The sequence below is a fragment of the Manacus vitellinus genome, unplaced genomic scaffold (assembly GCF_001715985.3).
Source record: "Manacus vitellinus isolate BGI_N305 unplaced genomic scaffold, ASM171598v3 scaffold_6_pilon, whole genome shotgun sequence".
In the NCBI taxonomy this organism is placed as follows: Eukaryota; Metazoa; Chordata; class Aves; order Passeriformes; family Pipridae; genus Manacus; species Manacus vitellinus.
In genome coordinates, this window is record NW_021940750.1 from 5,863,559 (window position 1) to 5,887,435 (window position 23,877).

The 23,877-nt window shown below is 37.8% G+C and overlaps 1 protein-coding gene across 1 annotated transcript; it reads right to left on the reverse strand.

Annotated features, from left to right (window-relative positions):
* Positions 1-1,725: 1,725 nt before the first annotated feature.
* On the reverse strand, positions 1,726-23,706 carry VPS39 (VPS39 subunit of HOPS complex). Its single transcript, XM_029964242.1, has 24 exons — positions 23,680-23,706; positions 23,161-23,225; positions 22,341-22,383; positions 21,309-21,403; positions 20,036-20,134; positions 19,260-19,352; positions 17,626-17,809; positions 17,097-17,217; positions 16,617-16,737; positions 15,681-15,810; positions 14,416-14,558; positions 13,411-13,554; positions 12,699-12,840; positions 12,341-12,427; positions 9,966-10,039; positions 9,281-9,379; positions 8,905-9,022; positions 8,304-8,432; positions 7,722-7,824; positions 6,727-6,772; positions 5,948-6,097; positions 5,642-5,776; positions 4,987-5,078; positions 1,726-3,859 (listed from the first exon to the last, which is right to left on the reverse strand). Exons 1-24 carry the CDS (start codon positions 23,696-23,698, stop codon positions 3,784-3,786), a joined length of 2,508 nt encoding a protein of 835 aa, XP_029820102.1. The 5' UTR covers positions 23,699-23,706; the 3' UTR covers positions 1,726-3,783.
* Between the last annotated feature and the right edge of the window lie 171 nt (positions 23,707-23,877).

Below are 23,877 nucleotides of genomic sequence, written 5' to 3' on the forward strand. Positions count from 1 at the left end.
ATACCCAGTAACTTTACTTCTGCTTGTATTAACATGTCCACACTGGTAAAGGTAGATTTATATACACGTCATGCTTACTTTTTTTGTCAGCAAGCATGAAATGACACCATCATCAACTACACTACATAGTATTTAAAATGTGTCCAGATATCACAAGGAGTCCCTTTTGGTCCCTTTAGCAACACTATGAGGAGAGCTGAGTGCATAACTAGAAAAGATGAAAATCTGAAAGGATGCAGTCAAGGACAGCATTTGATCTCGGGTTTGGTTTTTTTTTTTGGCAGGTTGGTCTTCTCCAGAAATTTCAATACACTTAGTTGTTTAATTTATTCATCAATGACCTGGATGAAAGGACAGAGTGCCTCCTCAACAAGTTTGATGACAACACAAAGCTGGGAGGAGTGGTTGATACCCCAGAGTGCTGTGCAGTCCTTCAGAAGGACCTTGGCAGGTTGGAGATGGGCAGAGAAGAACTGTCTGAAATTCAACAAGGGCAAATGCAGGGTCCTGCACCTGGGGAAGAATAACCCCCTGCACCAGTACTGGTTGGGATCTGACCTGCTGGAGAGCAGTGCTGTGGAGAAGGTCCTGGTGGACAACAAGCTGTCCATGAGCCAGCAGTGTGTCCCTCTGGCCAAGGCCAATGGAATCCTGGGGGGTATTAGGAAGAGCATTGCCAGGTGAGGTCACATTGGGACTGCTGTGTCCAGTTCTGGGCTCCCCAGTACAAGAGACATGGAGTTTCTGAAGTAAGTTCAGTGGAGGGCTATGAAGATGATCAGGGGACCGGAGCATCTTTCATATGAGGAAAGGCAGAGGGAGCTGGGCCTGTTCACCTCGAAGAAGAGACAACTAAGAGGGAACCTCATCAATGTATACAAGTATCTAAACAGAGGGAGTCAAGAGGACAGAGCCAAGTTCTGCTCAATGGTGCTGAGCAATAGGACAAGAAGAAACAGGCAGAAACTGATGCACAGGAAGTTCCATCTGAACATGAGGAAGAACTTCTTTACTGTGCAGGTGACAGAGCACTGAAACAGGTTGCCCAGAGAGGTTGTGGAGTCTCCCCACTGGAGATATTCAGAACCATCTGGATGCAACCCTGTGCTACATGCTCTAGGATGACCCTGCTTGCGCAGGGAGAATAGACCAAATGACCAACTGTGGTCCCTTCCAACCTTACCCATTCTGTGATTCTGTAACATGGAGACAAAAGACTTCCTCTGTGGTGATATCTCCCATTTCTATAGAATGGGAAAACTGAAGATCTATATTCTACTTCCAACACTAGACTAGTCTGTGACCTACAGTTTAAACAGCTGCAAATCTGTGAATCTAAACATTTCCTGATTTGGTCACACAGAGCTCAACATCCCTCCCCCAGCCCAAAATAGCATATCACCACTCAAAAAAAAAATTTGTCAGTAAATTTAGTGTTCTCTAATAAGTACATATTTAATGGCATAAGACTTTCAAAAACATTATTCAAAGAGAGAATACAAAAGTGGTTTTAGTAGGATTTTGAGAACATTCACAAGCATCTATAAACTTGTAGATTTGAAAACCTAAGCTGAGAATTGATGACATGGCTACATTTCATTCACACATATTAAAGTGGAAGGGATACTGAGAATCCCTGCATTGAGTCTGACTTCCAGGACAAAGTGGAAAATAAAATCTACAGCAGCCCAGAGAAGCTTAACTGCACAATGACTGAAACACACACTGGTTCACAATATTTATTACAACCTATTGCTTTAGATAAACCTGCTGTATGGTTAATAAACCCAAACCACACTATATGAACCAAGAAAAACAAATTACAGCACAAACCACATCTCTGTAAAAGGTATGCAGTGGAGATGAAGAGAGGCACAACCTTAGACCTGTAAGTAAGAGCACAATGAAGATCTTCATATGTGAGTACAGTTCTCCTGGTAACAGAAAATGAAGGTAAATAAAACTCATACTAATGGTAAAAATCAGAGTAGTATTGTTATATCCGTATACAAAGAATACAGGGTCTTTTTTAATACCCTTCTTTCATTCTCGGTTACCTGTAAACACAGCTCTCCCAAACCACCTTCCCTCTGTACCTGAACCAGTATATAAAGATCTATACAGAATGTGCAAATCCAGTATAAGTATTTTTAGGTTCTCTTCTTCAAATAGAAGAAATACAAGTTTAAAAACATTAACACCACAGATTCCCTCTACCCAGCCTCTGCAGAAAGACATCCAAGTACAGAAGTAGCAAAACACTGGACCAAGAAATCCATAAGAATGCATGAACAATATATGAACAATAAATACAAAACACATGTGGAAAAGCAAAAAACAGTTGTCAAGGGAAACTACTAATACTGGCAAGGGAAAGTAAATTAGGACTTGTCAGCTTACAGTAGATCTGTTCCTAAAAAACATTCACATAAAGGCTTAAGTAAACCTATAATGTTAACTGAGATCCAACTACATCTTAGGTTTACAGGATGTATTCATAAAGATGTGATATCTGGTAGTTACATGCCATGCTCATACTATTTAATGATACCATATTTATAAGTGTTGCTAGAGCAAGGTGTCGGGAGTCAAATAGCTACTCTATTGGGTTATTTGCTACCGCTGCCTTTTCATTATCACTCTCCACAGATTCTTTCTGCACCAAACATTTTAATACCCCTCTACCAATCTGCTATTTTATGCTTTTGAAAAAATAAGTTAGACAAAAATATTACAGCCTACAGTGAGTGTGGTACAATCTAGTTCTTGTGTTAAGACTTCTGGCCCAAGAGTTATTTAAGAACAGTACCAGCCTGATCAGAACACAGTTCTAGAGCACTTAAAATAGACAGATGTTGAAACAGTCTGGATTTTACTTCAGTGCTGGAAAGTGAGCCAGAGACTAAAGAATTTATATACATAAATCTCAAGCATAGTCTAGAAGCTCAAGCAATAACCAGAGTTCACTCCTTCCAGAAATTGCTTTAGAGGGTGCTCTCTGTATTTTGCTACGAGTGCAGGTATGAACTTCTTCAAATAGTATTTGAGCTTCCACTAAAGCTAAGAGGGAATGTATTCAGTGCAAACAACACACAAGTTATTTCAATTTAAAGCTCTCAAACTAAAGCGAAAAGAAAAAAGCTTACTAGTGATATCTACTGTTTGTCTGACTACCTCCTGTGAAACAACTTTTTATCTGAAGGTCAGGCAATAACACTGAATATCAATAAAGAGTCCTTTGGCCAGCACTTAAACATTTCTGTCACTGAGATGAAAGTAAAATTATACTTTCTATGTCTAGAAAGACACAGAAGCCTCCTCTATGGCAAACACTTGATGATCTCCATGCAATGCTGATATAGCTGCACAGACTTTAAGGAATTTTATTTTCTTGAATAAATATTTACATACAAGGCCAAATCACAACATTTTCACCCTAAGAAAGTACGTTTTATTGTAAAACTTGATTTGTGGTGAACGTCCAACAGTTGTCTAACAGTTCATTTGCAAGGCTGGAGTGCATTACAAAACTCACTACAAAAATCAATTTCTATTCTTCATCTGAGTACTGAGGGTAGTTGCCAGCACTGTAACAACTTGGTTAAAGTAATTTTCTACTAAATCAATATTGCCAGGTAGGTACAGTCAGTCCACATATACAAATGACTCCTACCCAGTGTAAGAGAACCTAGCAACAAGCCTCAAAAATCTCAGACACATCAACTTCTTAAGTCATCAGTACTGAATTTCATATGAGTGCTGGAATTATTGACCACGACAAGGTCAGGTGTCGAGTGTGTTGACTTCTTTGGAGCAGAAATAATGCACAACTATTGCATTAGGGTATCGAGCAAATGCACTGTAAAGAGAACAAAACACAAAAATCAGCTGTCAATACAGACAGTTTTCCATACTCAAACAAGAACATCCAAGTTGTACAGAATCAGAAAGAGACACCTACATGGAAGTGACTCTCTCTTTTTTAAATTACAGCCTGAATATATTCTTGAGAAAACCAGACAAAAGAATTCTATGGATTTTGTAAGCCAGGGGTTTTTTTTGGTGTTGGTTTGTTTTTTTTTTTGATCTATTTTCATTTCTGTAGGCACACTTCACTTTACTTCAACTTGGTAACAAGTTAAGGACTGGGCGACATGCTTGACCTTCAAAATCTTGTTGAACTTAACAGCATTAGAAAAATTCTATAAAACAAAAACAATACTGCCTGTGCAAACTTAAATTCTGATGCTACATGCTACGCATTAAGAGTAAAAAACTTAATATGCACAGCAATATTCAGACCTATGTTTATTAAAATATTTTGGAAAAACAACCTTTCCTATCATTGTCAATGCTACTGAAATCTCAGAAGAGTTCACATCAACAAGAGAAACAATGACTAAGTTAGTCATGTGGCATTTCACTCGAGTTCAAAGAGGAAAAAGTGCAAGTAAAATTTACATTATATATTAAGCCATAATTGCCTACTAGGAATAGCAGAAGAAAAGTTATTGGCATCCAGGTAATCAAGTAAATTAGTTTTACCTTTAGATATCCTACGATAATTAGGCTACAAAATGTAAATCAGTCAGAGAACTACAAAGCCATCAGATATAGAAAACTACACATGTATCTTAGTTTAAAATTCTTTATATCATCCTTCATAATTCTAGTTAAGAAGCAGATAGTAGCAGAATGATTCTAAGCCTTTTAGAGTTGTGAAATAAGAATTCTAGGGAGTTTCTGAAGAGATTTTATACCCCTTTGTTGAAAGCAGGATTAAACTCTTGCAGTAAATTCACTGAGTAAAGCTTTGAGGTACTCCCCATCACCCAGTTGAGCAATGTAATTTGTAATTCAAACAGTCTTCAAATAGCTCCTTCATACTGCTGTTCTCTCTGGATATATACACATTTCAACTTTTCCAACATTTTTAGTTTAAGAGTAACAGATCCATATTTGATTCAGTTTACCAAGCTCTCTCACCTGTTACCTATCTTCTTTTTACAAACAGTGCACACCTTCTCCTCTGTAATAATACACTTCACTTGCTGATGCAAGATCCGCTCCTCCTGGACCTAAAGAAGGATAAAAAACCCAACTTGCTTAAAGATTTTTGCCACATTACAGCTGCCTTCTAATCTGGTGAAACTGCATACTGTCAAAACATTTAATTCTCAGTATCCACATTACCAAGTTGTGCAGCACAAAAGTAGGTCTGTAGAGCAGAGCAGGTGGTATTGAACACCCCATACACACACTATATGAATTACAGGATTTTACTTTCAACTTAGTCCAAAGACTAAGGCATTCTAACCACTAAGAGGTGTTAAGGTGAACTACTGAACTGCTTCCCCTGGTTCACTTGAAAGAAATCCAGTCCAAGCCGTTTGAGATGGTTCTGCAATGCACACCACAGCACACTGAATCCAGAGACTTACTGGAAAAACAGACACCTCATCCAAACTAAAATGAATGTAGACACTATCTCCGGCTGGGATGTTCAAGCTACTTGGGTCACATTTCAAGTGCACTACAGCACCATCTAGAGGACACACATCCCGTATAAGGAACAGTTAATTTAAATATTGAACATGTTTTAAAATACCGTTCCAATAAATGACAGGTGCTGGGTGCTTACCCTCAGAAACTCTGCATGGAGAAGATTCTTGAGCACTTGATTAAATCTTTTCTTCTGAGCATTTTCTTCAAGGACTTTCTCTAAGAAGATGCGAATCTCACTAATCTGTGTATTTGCTGGGAGTAGGTTTATTGCCTGGAACAAAATATACTTAAGTTAGGAAAAATTAAAAAGGAATAGAGACCAAAATAGAATAGAAATTGACACATTTAGCTTGACACTTACAATCCACTAACTTGCCTACTCCAGTACCTTCTGTAATCTTCTGCCAACAGTACAAACTGAGCAGTTACAGGTCTGATTTACCTTAGTGGTATCCAGTTTGCTGTGATGTAGTTCCAAAACCTGCAGAGCAGCCTGCAGATTGGCTTGAGGCTCCAGCACTTCCATCTTGATTGGTCCCAGGCAATGAACACTAGGTGGGGAGAGATACATCCGGAGCAGTGACAGATAGACCTGTTGCACACAAAAGGAAAGTTCTGAAAACAGTGCATGTATCCACAACTGACAGTGCTAGTAGAACCCAGAAATGGTACTAAGTTGTACCTATGGCATCCAAAATTCTGAAGCGCTCATATAAACAGCTCATACCTTAAAACAATAAAACCTGAAAAGTACCAATGATGTTCAAGGCCTTTCAAGACTTGCATTCTGAAGATTTTCTATAAAAGTAGTTAATAATGCCTCCCTCATCCATCTTTCAGAACTCACAGCATTTAGAAACCAACACTTCATTGCTTTTTACCCCTATCTTTTCTGTAGATGTACGTGGAATACAAACATAGTAATTTGTCTTCTGAATTCCATCATAACTCCAATGATACAGTATCATTCTCAACAAAAAATAAATAAAAAACAACCCCCAAAACCAACCAAACAACTAAAAACACAAACAAACAAACAAAACCAAAAAGAACCCAATCAGTCATCTAGTAATTCCTAAATTCTAAGAGCTTATACACAGGTTCCCTACACAAACCCTGAAAAAGTCTATACAGAGCCAAAACTTTCAAGTCCTGAAAAAGGTATGAATGGCCTGCTACATCCTTACTGAACAGGAAGACTACAAAGATGAAGCTACTTACATCTTTGCTGCCATCTTTATTTCTGTCGTAATGTTTATGGCAGTAGCTAGAACAAAGAAGAATCAAGTAAAATACAAAAACAATTTTAGAACTCATAGAATCAGTTCACAGAAATTAACATTTAAATGCTTTGACTACTGAAGTCATCAAGTTAAGTAGCCATACAGCCAATTTGGATCAATCAATCAAATTGCACAGAAAAATTACACCATTTATTTTGCATTAAAATGTTGAGAGAAGGGAGGTTTTGTGCAAATCTCCCACTACCAATCAACTTAAAAAGCTTTAATGCAGAAGTCAAATTCAATTTAGCTGTGTAAGAAAAAGGGGGAAAAGAGATATCTATAATCAACACATCACAGCATAATAACGTATGCATAGATATTTCTAATTAGTGTATCCAGATCACAAAGAGAAGCTGTTCATTAGAGTACGCTGCATACTGGGGTCAAATGCCCTGTAACAGGCATTTGCTGAAACTATCTTGAAAAGAAGCTACATTGAATAGGCCCCAACGTTCACATAAACCTGCCAGTGCTGAGTACCTGAGTACTTCTGATTCACTCAGGAAGTTCCCTGGCACAAAATATCTAGAAGAATACCGTATCTTTACTAAGAAGATTCTGCCTAACTGAAGGAGCCTAACTTGGCACATGGGCTAATGAACGTCTCTCCAAAGAGAAAGGAAGCAAAACAACAGAAGTTCACAGGTTAAGGACAGATGGAAACAAGAAACCCATTGATGACAGTCATATTGCTCTAAAGTGCAATGACAGAAGAGCACGAAAAGGTAAACCTCAAGGGGACAGAATGAACATCTGTAATGAACACATACCCGGAAAAGCCTAAAAGTCAAAAAAACATGGAAACCCAGAAGATCCTGAAGACTTAAGAGTGTTCATGTTCCATATACAGAAACATTTCACTACACATCCATAGGGAAGTGAGCAAACTAAGACTTGTAAAAAAATAAAATAAAATAAAGAAATCCTTACTTTTCAGCCATGTTGGTGTCCTTCAAAATATGAACATAAATAAAAAGAGCTTGCTCGTGCTTCCCCATACGACCCAAGAGCAGAGCACGTTCTTCTAGGAGACCTAGTGATAGCATGAAGGATTAAGTCAATAGCTACACAGAGAAATGACAGAAAAAGTTCAATTAGTGATCAGACTATCAGTAGGAACTATTAATCTGTGCTCAGACTACAGTTTAAATTACATTGAGACTGTAAGTCTACACTTCACACGCGTCTCAGAAACCTTTTATGAATTCTTAAGTAACCTTAAGAAACAATAATCTTCAGACCTGTTGAAAAATTCAGGGTCATCAAAAAGTTAGGCTAAATATTTAAGTGATAGGAGATACCACAAGGTCTTAGGTCAACAGTTACAGGACTCCTGCAGAGACTGGCAAACCCAATTGTGCCAGCAAAAACAGTATACACACCAGTGGCCTACAACTACAGATACAGTCATCTTGTCTGTTTCTAGTTACCATGATTCTACAATAAGTGAGGAGGTTTTGCTGTACAGTGCAATAAGTTAGGGTTTAATTAACCTATGAAAACTGAACTCACCATCAAAGGGGAAGTCACTAATTAGCCGACCAGGTTCATACCAGCTAGACTTCTCTAGAAAAAGTAGAAGCTTTTTACGGTAATCCCCCAAGTCTCCTCCTTCCTCCCCAGCAGGTACTGGAGTTCTATCTATATGGAAGAAAACAACATAAGCTAAATTCTTACAACTATTTTACTACATTAGTACACAGAAGAAGATGAACAAACAAATCATCGTGAAGAGGAACTAAATGCTGATAGAACTGTTACATGGATTGGGACTCCAGTGTACCTGCCAAATTATTTCAGCTCCTTAAAACACATCAAGTGGCTGGATAAAACAATACTCAGTTATTCAAAACCCTTCCCTACCCTTAACATGCAGGATTCAAGGGAGCAGTAGCTGCCATTCTACTTAATTACAAATAAAGTGTTGCTTGACCCCTTAAAATCTCTTGGGAGGCAATAAACTAGCTTGCCCTACAAACCCACAACTTTTGTTGTTCCAGTTCCTTCATCACTTAGGGTTGAACAGGGAAGGCTAAAAAAAAATATGGTATATGAAGGCTCCCTTGTGCTGTCCCACACCCCCAGTCTTCTCACCAGAAAAGGCTAAACATACCTGCAGGGAAAGAATTGAGATACTCTTTCATTAATCCCTGCACTTTCTCACAATACAGCTGGATCAGACAGTTGTGAAAGTCTGCACCGGTTTCTTCCCAAACATGAATGATGTGTTCCTGTGAATACATGTTAAGGTTCAGTTACAGACACTTACTCTGGGAAGTAACTTACTATAAGCAAGTAACAGTTCTATGCTTGCCTTTACCAATCCTGACTTCAGGATTTCATAAATTTCAATTATGGGATTTTTGCACAACTTATGGCAAGGCTAGCATTCTGTGAGATAGCATTAGAGTCTGACTCCTGGAGAACTACAGTCCTACATGTAACATTTTGTACTGAATGTAATGCACTAGTAGAGATTGAGTTCTTACCAGATAAGGAATAGTCAAGCTTTTAAAATTTTCTATCAAGAAACTGAGCACTTTGTCCCGTGGCAAAGCTTCCACTTCAGGGAGGTCTTCTGTAAATATCTGTTAAACAAAATTTTATTCACAGAAAGGTGTGGGGGTTTTTTAAGTGCCACAATGTATTTTCTCTGAGGCACTGAAGCCCAGCATATCATCACACATGCCAAAGGTAAGCACAAGAAGTATAAAAAAAAAAATCTGAGCAGTTTATTCAGGCATTGAGAAGTTATTTCACATCTGAAGAGATTAACACACATCCCCACTTCTGCCTTAGTGAACACTCTTCTCTTACAGAACCCAACATCTTCCAAACACAGGGAGTCAATTTTATATCAAAGAGAAAAAAAAAATAAGTAAGGCAAATCAATATTTGACATTTAAATACTCAATCAGGCTCTTGTGCAAAAAGTGTGACATCAATACATTAAATGTTGTAAAGTATTCCAAGAATGGATAAGAGTAAGAAAAAGTGAAAGACTGTCCTGCTCTATCTACTGCTAACATTACCACAGTACTGAACACAGAAAACACAAATTATATCTTTAATTGGATTTAGCATTAATACACAGCTTCTTACGTTAAGTTATCCCAATTCCATATATTGCATTAAGAATCTCAACGACAAGGTGCCTGTTTCAACCACACTTACCTTCAGTCCATCTTCAGGAAAATCTCTGAGCACCCAGACTGAGTAGGAAAATACCAAATGCAAGTTTTCTGTGCCTGGAATATAAAAAGCAGTAGGGCTCAGTGTTAAAATCCTAAGCATCTATCTACTCACAACACAATCAGATGCCTTCAGAGCCAGCCAAGCTTAATTTACATGAAGAATCCAATTTGTTTTTCTCCCTGCTCAAGTCAAGCAAATTGTGCATTCCAGGTTAAATGCACAATTTCATTACTTCACAGACATGATTTCAAACAGAAACAAAAATTAACTCAAATACTAAGTGCTACCATACATAAACAATTCAGCCCAAAACTAAGATTGGTTGTCTTAATCACATTCCAAGTCTCCCTTTAAAACTTGTTTTTAGTAGGGTAGAGAAAGCACTGTACTTTTCACTTACATGACTTCCTTCAGTCATTTTTCAGCCTGTCAGTCTAATGACTTCTATAGCAAATGGTCACATACTTCAAAACAAGTAGTAAAGCCCCATAGTACTGAAGTAACTAGCATAGAAACTACATGACATCTAATAGCTTCTCAGCTTTTAAGAAAATGTAGGACCTGCCCTTTTAGAAAGAATACTTTTGTTTGGACAATTCGGTTCACAAAACTAATAAAACATGCTAGGAAAACATGACTGTGTGTGTCTGTTGACACAAGGTAAGTATCAAATACACATAAGTAATACATACTTGATGACTTAAAAGACCACAGCTACAAGCCTGGAGGAATTTTCTGTAATTACTTAAAAACTATTTCAGAGTATTTCATTAAATCCACAAAAATCTATAGAAAAGAGTCAACTGAGGAAGAGTTTTTATTTCACTCAGAATGTAAGTGAAAGCAACTAGAAATACACCCTATACAAATAAAATAATAATAACAACAAAAAACCCCCAATTATTGCTTAGATTAGGAGATCATAACTACAGAAGTCTCACCAAAGGGGTGGGCAAAGGGAAAAATGTGGAGAAACCCCATAGTCTGAAATGCTTTTATCATCTTAGTTGAGGGACTCCCAGAAATAACATTCATCAATTAACCAAGAATGGGCAGTGTAGCTAAAACAACCACACATATAGTGTTATGTTTCTGTTATTTACTTGGGGGGAAATTTTGCAAGTGACACCAGTGTAAAACCAGTGTTTTTCAGGAAGAGTCAACTTTCTATGTTGTTTCCACTATATTTCACTATTCTGAAGTAAACAAACATCCTTTATCAGTTTTAAAGAGCTGACCAAGAAGAATAAAGAAAAAACAATTTTCAAGGGGTCCTGAAACAGAGAAGCTCCAAAAGTCTAAAAAAATTAAGCAAGCTGCCAAGATTTAAAAAAAGGTATTACAGATAACTTGTCTATAGTCTACAGGTCTTAGCCTTCAGCAATCTCAGGTAAAACAAATGAACAGCTGACATAAGTCAATTGAGATGAATTTAGCAAGATGACAGAATTACTATTTAAGTAAGATTAGAAGTTTCTTTTGTAAAGCTGTGCTGAACACAACATACTTACATTTCTCTAAAGTGAGTGACATTACCAAATGACACCACTGAGTAAGAAGTGTTAGAGAGACATGGCACACACGGGAAAGGTCTCAATATCATTGTTATGTTCACATTATCACTGAATAAACATGTTGCTAATTGAAGCCAGTGGTTTTTAAAATAAGTAATTATGGAAAAAAAAATACCAAATTTGGGCAACAGTATAAGACTAAGAGATGAACAAAGGTATTTCCCTCACAAACTACGCACTACCAAACCAGCAGTGTGATACTTTTGAATAGTTTTGCTTTTAGAAATAATATTGGATGGAAGGGAACTATTCTCAGAATTAACAAATAAAAAAAATGACTCAAGAGTTCTCAACAAATAGTCAACCAAACAAGTTTTTATCATGATGCTTGAACAGCAACTACAGTTGTTAAGTCATTATCTAGATCTACTTAAACACAGGAAACAACAACTTAATATAGGATTTTCATCTCATAAAAGACAATACAAAGACCAGCAACTAGAAGTTAAGACTTTCATCTGGAAAGCCTAACCAGAAGTTAAAATTTTCCTTTTGTCAGTGATGATAAATCATTACTGGAAGAAAATTCAAAATACTATGGCCCATTTTCTACCAATAGAAATTTTAACCAGAAATAAGGAATGTTTTCCAATAAGATACTCAAGTTTCAACAAAACGCCCTGAACTAATATTGGAAGTTTGCATTATGCAAGAAACCAAACCAGATGACAAGGATATCTTTCAGCTTGATAGCCTCTAAAAGTTGCCAAACAGAAGAATAACCACTAAGCCAAATAGGAGTAACAGCTTCACAAAAATACTGCTCTCCCTCACACTCACCCAAATGCTGCAGATATTGCACTGTCCTCTCATGACCCTTCAAAGGCGAGTTGGCTTTCTTTGACTGATCCACCAGTACCTGTAATGCTTTCAGAACAAAAAAAATTCATTCCTTTGTAACACAAGTATAGTCCCAACTTGAAGCACAAAAAAGTGCATTTTTCCTGTTCTGCTACTGAAGACAAAACAGTTTTGTTTTGAACATACAGTCCAAACTGTAACAGGAACAAAGACTGATCTGATCACCAGATGGTGATTAAAGTCTCTTCTGAATACTGCCTGCTCACTGAAGACAAGTAAAAATTCAGTACAAGGAATATATGCTTCTATTCCTTCTCCTCTCCAATCATGTACTTACCTTTCTCATGCAGACCTTTTTTCTCATACAGTATTATCAGCTCACTATATTTGTGTGCCTTCTTTAGTACATGCTCACTCTCCTCAATATGGCAGTGATTGTTCTCCAGACGTAGCAGTGGTGCCACCAGTGCTACATTTGTCTGCAAGCAAAAAGGAACACTTAAAGGTACTTCACTGCAAGTGCAACTTCAAAGCATACAGTACAAAACATGAGTTGGAAGCAGGGGCTGGGGGGCAAGGAAGCCTTATAGCATAAGAAATACAAGAAATGACAGTTTAACATCTTAGAGTAAGGTCCATGTTCATTTCCATCATTTCTGGGACAGAAAGAAAACTGTATCAGAGCTACTCCCCTTCAATAACAGAGGTTAGCTTTGGAAAGCATTGCAACAGCAAAGATCATACTCTTCTGCATTTAACACTACAAGGTGATGTAAGCATTCGTTAGAACTTCAAAATACACAGGCATGTCCATGATCTTTCAACAGACACAGCAGCCAGAAACAGACACATCTGCTTATTCCATGAAACTGCTTCCCGATCAGTGATGAAACTAGCTAACCAAGTCTTACACACCATTTTTAGACCAAAGACAGACAGTTGTGTGAGAATTTCTGAAGTAGCTCCTTATCCTCCTTCTTAAATATTCCTGAAATTCCAACAGAGCTCATGTGGCAAAGGAAAAGCCTCTAGGTCAGATAGACACTCACATGCAGGTAACACTTTAACAGGGTGGTATCAATGATTTGTAGCAGCTTCTTTTTGGATTTGATCGTGGGTGTTCCTTCCATGAGTGGCGAGGTACTGGACTGATGGTCAGAATCATTTAGCTTCTTCACTAGCTGACTTCTTTTCTGCAGGACATCAAATGAAATTTTAACTGGAAAAGGCCATGAATTCCTACACCTCACCTCAGAAAATATAATCCACCAAGTAAAAAGACTAAATTAAGCCAATTTAATAACTTGATTTAATAAATTGTTTCCAAAAGAATTTTTATTGTTACTAACTATTCAACAGATGAACTTTATAACTACATTCAGGTGTACACATTTGTTTTGCAAATTTATAGTTCTGCAAAATGTTCAGAGTCTTGAGAAAATAGTCAGAAGGAAATTCTGTTAACCTGAGTAGAGACATTTCAGAGAAGTCAGGCAATATTCAAAACACTTGGAAAATTATTTAGGTTTTGAACTACTAGGCATAAAAACTATCCCCCTTTGGACACAAGCTTCCTTTTAGTCTAGTAAGGATGGCAACCAAACAATTCAGGTTCCAGTTATGACAAAATAAAGAGGGCAGGAAGTTACACTGCCCATTATCTCCTGTTCCACATTTTAATGCATGCTCTTGACCTGTCTCCTGGACAAAGTGCCCTCCACAGTAGTCACCAAACAAAAACAAAAGATCAAGTGCTCAAGTCTTCTTCAGGATACCAGAAATAAAATACTGGACTTGTATTCAGATCCAATCCATAAGTAAATTTGGTCCAGTCACACATGATGTTTCCTACATAACTGTGGGGTATCTCACATGTTCTATTTCCCCTGCTTACTCAGGAGCTGCTGCCATAGTTTCCAACCATGAAGACAGCCCACTAAGGCTAGCATGACAGAGCTGGAGTAGGTGTACTGCTTCCTACACAACAAAGTAAACCAACAAAGCATGCTAAAACTGAATAACCCTGCTCTAAAAACAGGTAGAAGAGCACTCACTTGAGTTAGGTAGTCTATCAGAGCTAAATGTGCCTTCTCCAGCTCTGCCCCAGAGAGCCCTGGCAGGGGGTTGGGATACTGTAGCTGTTTCCTGTAATCTGTGGGCAGGAGGTCAGGATACAGACCCATCACATGAGTGGGATCTAAGCAAAAAATAACTAGGATTAGTAACCATTCATAATATTTTTGTAAACTCTTAGCATCAGCTTAGCTTTCTAACAGAGCAGTCTGTAGTCAAGTGGTATATCCACGAGATTCTAGATAATAAAATTCACTCGTTATAGAAGAGAAGCTAAAACAAGGCAAAAGAAGCAAGAGAAAAACTGTTTCAAAGTCCAAGCACAAGAAGTTCCAACATCTGCACTTGGCACACCTCGAGGACAAGCCATTATTACAACTATCTTGCTGCTCTTCCTACAGCATCCCAGCATTAATGACTCTGACAGTAAGACAGGACTTCTAGGAAGAAGCACTGTTTCAAGAGAAGACTTATCGTGCTTTTGAAACAAGAACTGAATAGCACCATCTGCAACTAATGAACACTCATGTTCACAGAGTTGAAGCAAATTCAAAATTACTGTCCTCTAATTTAAGTTTAAAGTATTTTGAGTTCTCAGTCCTTTTCTTTCACTGTAGTTTTCCAAAGCAAATATGATGTGTCATCAAAACAAGTTCTAGGTTTAAATGCACAGGAATCTCAGTCTTAAGCACTATTCTATGGTACAGTTGAGTCTTAAGTGTTCTTCCAATAGCCCTAGTACAAATCAGACGAGTAGCATCAGAGACTATTTTGACTTCCAAAAGCACAGAAAAGTTTCCTCGTTTCAGCAGCTTGGTTAAACCAAGGGTTAAGGGTCCTTTGGTCTGAGTAAAATGACTTTGCAAATCTACAGATGTTCCTTACTTTTCATTCTAAACTACGAGTAGGCTTTTAGAAGCTGCTGAAGCACTCAGCTTCAAGGGTCTGTGCACATGCTATGCATGCTGTAAAATAGCCTAGAATACAAATATATTCTGCACAAAGGGCAAACTCTCGATTTAACTTAACTTACTAGGTGTAGTTGATTAAGTACTATTACCAGTTTCACCAAAAAACAACTAAACAGATGTCTAGGTTACTTGCCATTCACAGGGGATTGGTCTGCATAAGACACCACTGTTTTAAATTAAACAAAGCATTAAAACAAAAAGCCCCAAGCAACAGCCCATAAGTTTCATTTCATTCCTTCTAACCTAGGTACCTCAAAGCTGACCTAAGCATTTACCTGTACCAAGCTTGGCAAAAACTTGCATAGATTCATCAAAGCGCTTCTGGCAGAAAAGGTTGAAGGCAAAGAGGTTCTTTATGTGGTGAATTTGTTGTCGCTTCTCACTATCTGAATCATCTTTCATTTCCTACAAACATACAAATTAACAAACATTAAAAACTCTCTGGCCTCATATACAAGAAGGAAACACTCTAAGAAATAACAGGAGCATTATATATTGGACAGATTAAAAAGAAAAAAGATAATCTTCCAAAGTGAACGTCTCTGATGGTGCCTGTCAGATGCTATGCTTATTGTGTCATGGAGATAACCTGGAAGGTTTGAAAGCTACTTTTTATTATCTATATAATTGCTCTGTCACAGCAGCTGTCTCTTCATTCATTTGCCTTTTCAAAATTTTTTTTCAAGTCAGCAATTCAAAATGCCATTAATTCATTTTTATGTAATTCCAGGGAAGTTTCCAGAAACCAAAAAATCCTAAAACAGTAAGAGCAGTACAATTAAACATACTGCATCAGCACCCATAAAATGTTATTGTTTCAGGAGTAGTACTAAAAAAAACCAAAAGTCATGTGACAAAACACATAAGTTCAAACAACACTGTTTGCAAGCAGCCTGAAGACTTTGAAGTCTAACTGACTTCAAAATCTAAAAGAAGGTAACCAATTAAACAGCTAAGAGGTAAGCTTTTACACACAGATGATATCTCAAAATCTAAACTAATCCACAGATTAATATGGAATAATGGTAGCCCAAAACTAAAGCTTAAGTCAAAAAGGCTAGAGTGTACCAGTTTGTGCAAAGTGGACAGCTGAGAGGCTACACTATGACCGACTGATTAGTGGACTCGCTGTAGGCAAGCAGATGGCAAATATCCTTTTGTTTACTTTTGCACAATCACATCCGCTGCAAACTCAGTTTTTGAGTACTTACTGCCAACTGCAAAGCCAACTCAAACTGTTTGTCCTGCAGAAGCTGCTGGATCTGTGTTGCTATGGACACCGGAATGAGCCGCCAAACAAAGTGATTACTTGCCACGTATATAATATTTGTTCTGAAAACAAGACAAAAGTACTCAGTTACTAAGTTCCAGGGCTGAGAAAGAAGCAATATCCTATCTAAAAAATACAATCCTGGTTAATACACAATCTGATACAAGAGCAACTTGAGCATTATTGCAAAGTAGAAAGGACAAGAACATATGTCCAGCGATCACAAATTCCCAAAGACACTCAACTCCATAATTTCCTCCTCAAGATATGGCTTTCAACAATCTGTTCATAAAAAACCCAACAGACTGCTTTAATACTACTTCATACGCTGAGAGACCTAGAAAAGCTGCTCCCAGTTTTTCAGAGTGCTATCATACACCCAGAGAGCCTGACAACAGTAATAATCAGTTCTATCCAATACCCTCCAGAGGTGATGAAGCGTGGTCTCTGCAGCTCAATGCTCTGTACCAGCAGCCGGGGTTCAAAAGTGCGGATCTCCACATACCTTGGCAGAACAGCAATGATGTAGGGAGGCTGGTGTTCTATTAACAAAACAAGAAAAATTTAAATTGATTGCTCTCAAGTACTCCTTCAAATAAACCAGAACTTAAAGGCTTCTTTTCAAATTTTTTCCCCTTGAAATGTGCCCTTCTTTTCCCAGAAGAACTACAGTGCTTTAAAACACTACCTTCCATTTCAGACCTTGTCCCTTCATAAAAGATAATCAATATGCCTATTTTATGAGGAGAAAGGCATATAGACTACAAGCAAAGAATGTTAAGAAGCAAAAATAAATATACGAAACCTTTCCAATAGTACAATTTAAAATACTGTAGAAACTATCACACTCCAAATCCAGTTAGTTTCAAAATACTGGAAACATAATGATTTTATCACACACAAAAGAGTAAAGAAGCAAATTTTTAAAAAAAACACCTGCTACTTCTCACCCATGGCTATAGGAATATCTGTCCAATTCAAGGCACATTTCTGAGTACAGACCCCTTCTTCATTAAGCACAACTGTTAGATCATCTTGGCCAACTGCAACTTTTCCATCTGCTACAGGAGCTACCAATGGTTCCAGCTGCTTCCCTGTGGGAAACAGTTCTTTGATGGATCCTTTTCCATCCACCTAGGATAATAAAGAAGATAAAAAACCTGTTTTTTAAAATAACCTTTATTTCACAGCTGCACAAGACTAAAGCCAAAAAGCCCTAGAGGGATTTACATCCCAGACTAGTCACTAGCAGGACAAGTGCAGTTTTAAAGAGAAGCAATAACATTTTCTGCATATCCTAACTTATCTTTCTTATACATCATTGTGGAATACAGAATTAATACTTTTGTGTCTGAGATGATGTATTCCTGTTACTATAACAGTAGCTGAGCACATCACTCATAGAGGTTCATAAAATGCATAGCACAGTAGCAATATCAGCTGAAGTGTCCAAACACTTAATTCAGGCCAAAACTTTAACACTGTTTTGTTATGGCATGAGTGAGTGCTGCCACAACAGCAAAAAAAAAAAACAAACTAAAAGCCTAGCACTCTGTCTAGTCTTTTTCCCCTGTCCTAGCCAGTCATTTTGTGGCCACATGCTGTCCTGGGAACTGAACCCACAGAAAAAAGTCGCTGTTTCATGAGCTGATAAAACAGCTACACATTCTTGCAGCTTCCCTTGCATTTACGGTTCAAGCATTTTATAAATCAACAGCTAGCTAGCAGAAAGCAACACCACAAACACATGTATATTTTTTCTGCCTATTTAGTGAAATGAAGCCATTAAAGGATAGGTCTGTCACGCATCAGAACTAACCCAAAGTAGATATTTGGACAGGTAGTTTCCACCCTGGTTGCTTGAGCGGCTGCACAACTACTCATATAACTAGACTGGAAGGAATAAAATCTAGGAGGGCACTACAGAAAGGCATCCCTTCTTTTGAGAGCAGCATCAGTTTCAAGTGATCGCAAAAATTATGTACAGTTTTCCTGTTGCCTACAGATCAGTATTGCCAACCATGCAAGAACATGTGTGGTGCACTTCATCTTATTTTTCTATCATATCTGCAGAAACCAACTATAAAGGCAGAAAAGACAATCAACTATAGCTGTAAATGAAGTGTAGCTGGAAACTGTAATATAATGACAGTAAGTTCAGAGACTATCAAACTGAAACTACTACTGTTCAGCAAGAGAATCAAAAACAAAAAAATAGTTAAGCTTTACTGTATGTCAGATAAGATATTCTTGGTCTTTTTTCCCTCTTTGAGCTATCTCCTTTCTCAATACATTAAATAAAATGCAAGCTGAGCTTACACAGACTGCTGCCAAACCAAAATGTATCTTCTCCAATGCCCTTTTTCTGCAAGAGCTGCAAACACTGTTTTCAACAGTAACTAATAAAAGATCACTTCCCAACAACATCAGTTTAAAAGGACAGACTTAGACTGCCCTTCCCATACCAGAGTACCACATGCTGGTTTTCATAAATCTGTTAGCTAAGTCCCTGAGCACAGAAGCAGCCCCCACAGTGTTTAATGCAATCCAAATCTTAAAACACGATTACACACCCCAGTCTTACCCGTATCAGGTAATAGTCCCTCTTGAAGCCTACACAGATGGAGTTTTCACACCAGGCCATAGACTTGGGTACGTCAGGCACACTGAAGTCCCCCTGAGGAAAACAGGGAAAATAGGTTAAACCGGCTATTACAAGAGAAAAGCAGAAGTCAAATCTGGCAGTGCAGAGCATAACAGGCACCATATTCCCCACCACACGTGCCTGACATCTACTGGTCAAGGAATGGCAGTATTCAACCAAAAGGTTAGATTCATGCACAGTAAAGAGGTGTGCTCTGAGCTAACTGGTAATTTTCTAGAAGGGTATTGTAGGTGAAAAAGCCTCTACCCATTTCGATTAGTTATTTTTATCATTTCAGTATTCACAACTGCAGCTCTCTATACTTGTCAGTAATCATCTTCTGACTTAATGACATATCTGGAAAATTTCGAGTAGAAGTGCACCCACTCTCATAATGTTGTCGTTAGGTATACACTCACAGATGCTGTATGCTAATATGCTCCACTGACTTACAAGTGTACTACAACCAGAATGGCAAAATATAGGACACAGTCCTTAATTTAATTTATTAACTGTATTAATGACATTAACTGTGATTCAAACCATCTATTTTCACTTTATTTTCTGCTTTGTTGTTACAACTTTGCAGAACCAACCAGAGTCAATGCTCTGAAAGTCAGCAGTGTCTCTGGGTAACAGGGACTACATAGCAAGTAGTAAAGAGCAACTACACCCCCTGCTGAGGCATATTAGATTACAGAAACAACACAACTCACCTGTAGTTCATGGAACTCTCTGTCCTTCCAAAAATAAAGCTGTAGCTTCTTACGCACTGCCACACACATTCTCAGCACCTCTTCCCCTGTACCTGATTGCTGTGAAAACAGACAGGCCTAACTCACAGGCACTCACAAAATAGGAGGCAAAGATAATACAAGGTCAAAAGAATCCTCAGCCTGAAGTAAAGCTGTTAACTGAAGAGCAGCTTTGTTTAAACCTGCCAGAAGGTCATTCCTAAAAAAAGGAAGTGGGGGGTAAGGTGGTGTCAGAATACTTAAAAACAAACTTTGGCAGGCATTGTGACACCAAGAAAATGCAACAAAATAAAAGAGCACCAAAGGCATACACACACACAAACAGAAGATAAGTAGAGAGCTATCAGTCCAGCCCTGAAACTAGGATAAATAGCTGGAACTCTGTGCAGTATAGGAGAGGTAAGGAAATGGAACAATGCAAACAATGTGTTACACTAACAGATGAAAATATTAATAACTTCTAATATTCTAAACTATTGAAAAAGTTTCTTGACAAGAAATACTAGGAAAGTTAAGTGCCTGTACACACAAACAACAAGCCACTTTGCAATGACCAGATGTAAAGGTGCTTTGAAACACATTACTTTTCACATCTAGAAAACCCCAAGTACTTTCTAGAAACTATTTAACACTTGAGCTTCCATGGGGCAAAGAGAGAAAACATGATGAAGAGCACTTCTGGTTGTGAAGGCTTCTGAATTATATGGTAGGATGAGAAACTCACTTGGATAAAAATGAGTCACCTAATAAACCATAGCACATGAACAGGGGACTGCTATACCTTATGGAACCATTTTATGGCTTGAATCTATCACAGCTACCCTGGCACTCTGCAGGCCGATAAACAGAAACAAAAACATAAAAACAGTGATGAAGTTGCTCAGACAAGGGAACCACTATGAGCTAGTACACTGGCAATTCTAGGAAAAGGGAATGGTTTTTATAATGAAGAGGACCTTTCAAAAAAACAAGACAGACAAAGTTAAGTATTTTATCAAAAGCTGCAATAAGGCACAGGAATATGCCTTATGAAGCAGAGGAAGAAAATGAAGGTGACTACACTAAAAATTGTTGCCTTCAGCAAATGCAGTAGGTACTAATTTTAAAAAACACTAGTACCCATGCAATTTGCATGCAGCACAAAATTAACAAATCTAATCTATACAGAGACGTGAAAAAGTTATCCTTATTACGAACAGTAAGGATGCCTGTGCCACTGAATTCCTCCCCTTACCTGGAGGTCACAAGTGAAGAGAGATGCACCTTTTGCCTTGGAAACCGTGGTGATTTGTTGAAATGTCAACAGGTCATGAACATAAATGTTATTTTCTGTTTTAAACAAAATTCCAATTATTATTCAATATTTAATACATGTAGAGGTCATTGCTAATTCAAGTAAGTTATCACACTTTATGTTTATATAAAAAGAAGAACTTCTGAAACTAAGAGCTGTAAGAAAGGAAAGGACATGTTTTCACAAAAGCTGAGAAGTGCTAAGGCACATATAAATACAAAAAAATGCAGAAAATAAGACTAACACCAACGTTGGTAAATTACATGCAGGAACTGAGAACAAGTGCTAACCAAGCAGGAGTGGGAGTGGAAGGGCCAGCAAGCAGGCCAGAGCAGAGCAAGTTCAAGATGGAAGATTGTCTGAACAGAGAGCATTTTGAACTGGCTCCTGAAATTAGTGTAAAGTGAACAGTTGCAAACGGAGGGTACTGTGGTCAGGTTTTTATACACACGAGGACGCAAGCAGCAGAAATCTACACATGCTGGAGTCGGAAGAGCTGAGACTTGGAGATCATAAAGAAGGGAGTAGCAACATAAGCAAAAAAAATCCATAGGAAGATCATAAGGTTAAAGAAAGATAGCCAGAGCCAAGCAAACTTAGACCTTCCACAGGATGGTAAAAGATTGCCATCTGCATATAAACCATATTTGGTGTAACATACTAACAGTAAGTTTGTTATATCAAACAAGTTTGGACAGAAGTTTTAGCCCCTATCGTACAGTGCACACAGCACACAAATGTACTTCATTTCTAATCACAAAACAGCATTAATGCTCTGTTCTCCAAGCTAGCTTATGACAAGCAAAGCTGCTTCTCAATCCATGCCACTTAACGCTTCCTCTGCAAAATGGAAAGCTCAAATTCCACACAACGACTTCTCAACAACGAGACTGCTATGCAGGTGTGTGGAAGGAGTGCCACATTCAGACAAGTAACTGCATTGAGCTCATCAAAAGGTTTTTCTTCACTTACCTAATAGACTGACCAAAATTTTAAATTGAGAAACAACATGAATCTGAAAGGGAAAATGCTGTTAATGAATCCATTCATAAAATAAACCTCTGAACAAGGGTTGATTATAGATAGTCTAAGAAAACGCATCTTAGATGATCTCAAAATAATGAAAACAGCAGGACAGTTATCTATGCACCACCTTCCTTCAGTCACTGCAACCCTTTTAACTAACACTTTTTAAAAGCTAGAATGTAGCCCTTGCAACCTAAGCAGGTAAAAAAAGTTATAATAATTGGCATGTTACTAGTACAAAAACACTTCTAAAGGATATGCAAAGTGCTGCTGAAAGAGGCTGCATAATCCTTGAGGTGTTTTCCCAAGAATCAATATAATCAATTAGCACGAGTTCTCCAAAAAAAAAGAAAATGGCAGCAAGACTGGCAGTTACTTTAGTTCTACATTTCAAGTAAGCAGAATTACATTCACATTCCTATAGGATTGCATATCAGAATCAAATAATATATTACAGACTGTTTGTGTATTACCATCACATTTACAAATATTCTCAGTCAGAGCAGCTGAAGGTTTACTGCTAACCAAAGCCCAAAATAAACCTGCAAGTTCCAATTCTTTGTTTTCTGCTTTAGCAATCAAATGAATCTTATTCTGTTACGGGAAGAGTGGGCAGAAACACCTGTCTGTTTCACCACTAGAGGAATCTATAGTTTTGGGACATTTTTTTGTTAAGCTTAGCAGAGATTGAAGATGTACATTACTTCATTTATTGGCTGAAAACAGCAGAAAACAGTCCTCACATCAAGGAGATGGTATTTCCTACCTGCTGAATCTTCTTTGAGAAATTCTTGTTGGATTTCTCTAGTGTCACTTCAAACCTATTGCAACCTATCAGAAAGATATGAGAGAGTATGTAAACTGAGGTTGCCCTCACGCATGACTGCATACATCTCACACTAAGTAGATTACAAATAATTATGAAAGCAAACATAACACTGGAAGAATGACACTTCTAACATATCTGTGCTACCTCTGATTAATAGCTAAATGCATCAGAAGGTCCTCTACATAGTTAGGTGAAAATGTAAATTACACTTCTTGTACCCATCCGAGGGCCTCATCAATAGTTATATTTTTGCCTTGCCAGAATTTTAGGTTACAAGACTTATTTCTAAGTAATTTGAAACCCAGAAATACAAAGATACCCATAAAGTCTCTATCCACACTTTATCCATCAAATATCAGCAATTTAAATTGCTAGGGAGCACATCACTGCAAAATAGACATGGAATAAACACTACACCACAAGGGTTTAAAAGGAGTTTTAGGGAGAAAGACTTACAGACACTTTCTGATGACATAACCTCTCCTGGCATTGATGCAAAAAAGGGGAAGAAATTTACCACGTGAGATAAGACACTAGCAACTCAAAACTAGCACGTTCTGACTGGAACAGATAGCCTACAACTTTCAGAAAAAGCGAGCTGAACTCATTCTGTAGAATCCAAGTAGCTACAAATGAACACTCTTCCAAGAGCTA